The sequence below is a fragment of the Pygoscelis adeliae genome, unplaced genomic scaffold (genome assembly GCF_000699105.1).
Source record: "Pygoscelis adeliae isolate BGI_AS28 unplaced genomic scaffold, ASM69910v1 Scaffold256, whole genome shotgun sequence".
NCBI classification, from domain to species: Eukaryota; Metazoa; Chordata; class Aves; order Sphenisciformes; family Spheniscidae; genus Pygoscelis; species Pygoscelis adeliae.
In genome coordinates, this window is record NW_008824996.1 from 442,741 (window position 1) to 444,227 (window position 1,487).

At 52.5% G+C, this 1,487-nt stretch overlaps 1 protein-coding gene across 4 annotated transcripts in view; it reads left to right on the forward strand.

Annotated features, from left to right (window-relative positions):
* Positions 1-1,487, forward strand: part of LHX9 (LIM homeobox 9) — a 20,572-nt gene that overhangs the window by 8,552 nt on the left and 10,533 nt on the right. For all 4 annotated transcript variants that reach the window (XM_009326161.1, XM_009326163.1, XM_009326159.1 and 1 more), the window contains one exon: positions 144-499. In XM_009326161.1, the coding sequence (XP_009324436.1) occupies positions 144-499 (356 nt within the window). The remainder of the gene's footprint in view (positions 1-143; positions 500-1,487) is intronic.

Consider the following 1,487-nt stretch of genomic DNA (forward strand, 5'->3'; position numbering starts at 1 on the left):
CCGTCCTGGGGCCGGGGAGGGCGCGACCCTGGCGGGGACAGGCTCCCTGCCGACCTCCCGTGGCCGGGAGGGAAGGTGGGCGGCACTGGGGCGAGGTCTGCCTTTACCTTTCTAGTTGATGCCCACTTTTCCGTTTCCTTCAGAAGGTTCTCCGTGCAGAGATGTGCCCGCTGCCACCTTGGGATCTCGGCCTCTGAAATGGTCATGAGAGCCAGGGAGTCGGTTTATCACCTGAGCTGCTTCACCTGCACCACCTGCAACAAGACTCTGACCACAGGCGACCACTTTGGCATGAAGGACAACCTGGTTTACTGCAGGGCCCACTTCGAGTCCCTTTTGCAAGGAGAATATCCCCCTCAGCTGAGCTACACCGAGCTGGCTGCCAAGAGCGGAGGGCTGGCCCTGCCTTACTTCAACGGCACTGGCACGGTCCAGAAGGGGAGGCCCAGGAAAAGAAAGAGCCCTGCCTTGGGAGTGGACATCGTCAACTACAACTCAGGTGGGAAACACACGCCGAACCTCCCTCCCGCTCCTCCGAAAAGAGCGTTCTCGGGCTTCCCCTCAGCTAGGCAGTGCGTGAGTAACTCAGCCAGGCCAAATCTTGCTTAACTGTCGGAAAATCAAACAAACAGCCCTCTGAGGGTTGGAGCGTTTGCAGGGAAGCTAACAGCAGCCCTCCTCAAAGGCTGTCTTTGCCTATTAATGTCAAACACCCAAACTTAGCCACTTCCCAGGGTAAAGACAAAAAAAAAAAAAAGGAAAAGGAAAAAAAAATCCCAACCCCAAAACCACAGCGTTCTGGAACCTCAGAGAGGCCGTTATCATTATTTGTCTTTTATTAGCAAAAAGCGCTTTCCCAGTTAGACCTCAAATTAGACGTAACCAAACGGATCAGGAAAAAAAAAAAAGAATAAAAGTTATAGTATATGGTTCCTACAACGCCAATGCAGTACGCACGTAACTCGATATAGATATTCAATTTATAGTAATTAATTCTTCAGGCAAAATAATCCCATTTTACTGGCACATAAACGATCAAACTGTACAAGAGGCCAACGAATCAGTGCTGCTCCCTGTAACTAAGCCCTACCAAATGTGATTAAGGAGAATGGTTTCTGCTCTCTCAACGGTAGGAAAGGAACAAGTGTTGCCCCGGACTAAGTTTCTTCCCTAACTCCAGTCACTTCAGTACCCAAAACCGCGCCTAAACACGCAGCGTTAGGGGCCAGAGGTGAAGGAGTTTCAGGTACGGTCAAGCAGGTTAAGCGGCGTTTCGCTAGATGGAAGACGAAAGCGGTAAGGGTAAATCCGAATTAACAAGCTACCGACTCCGAAAATTATTTTAGCGAAACTTAAGCTCCCCACGGACGGTAACGAGGAGAGAAGGGTGCGGGAAGCGAGAGCGGTGCAAGGTGCTTCCCTGTGAAGCGGGGAGCCGTTCCGGCCGGGGCAGGGAGCGGGGGGGTCCGGGCCCGGGGCTCCAGCCT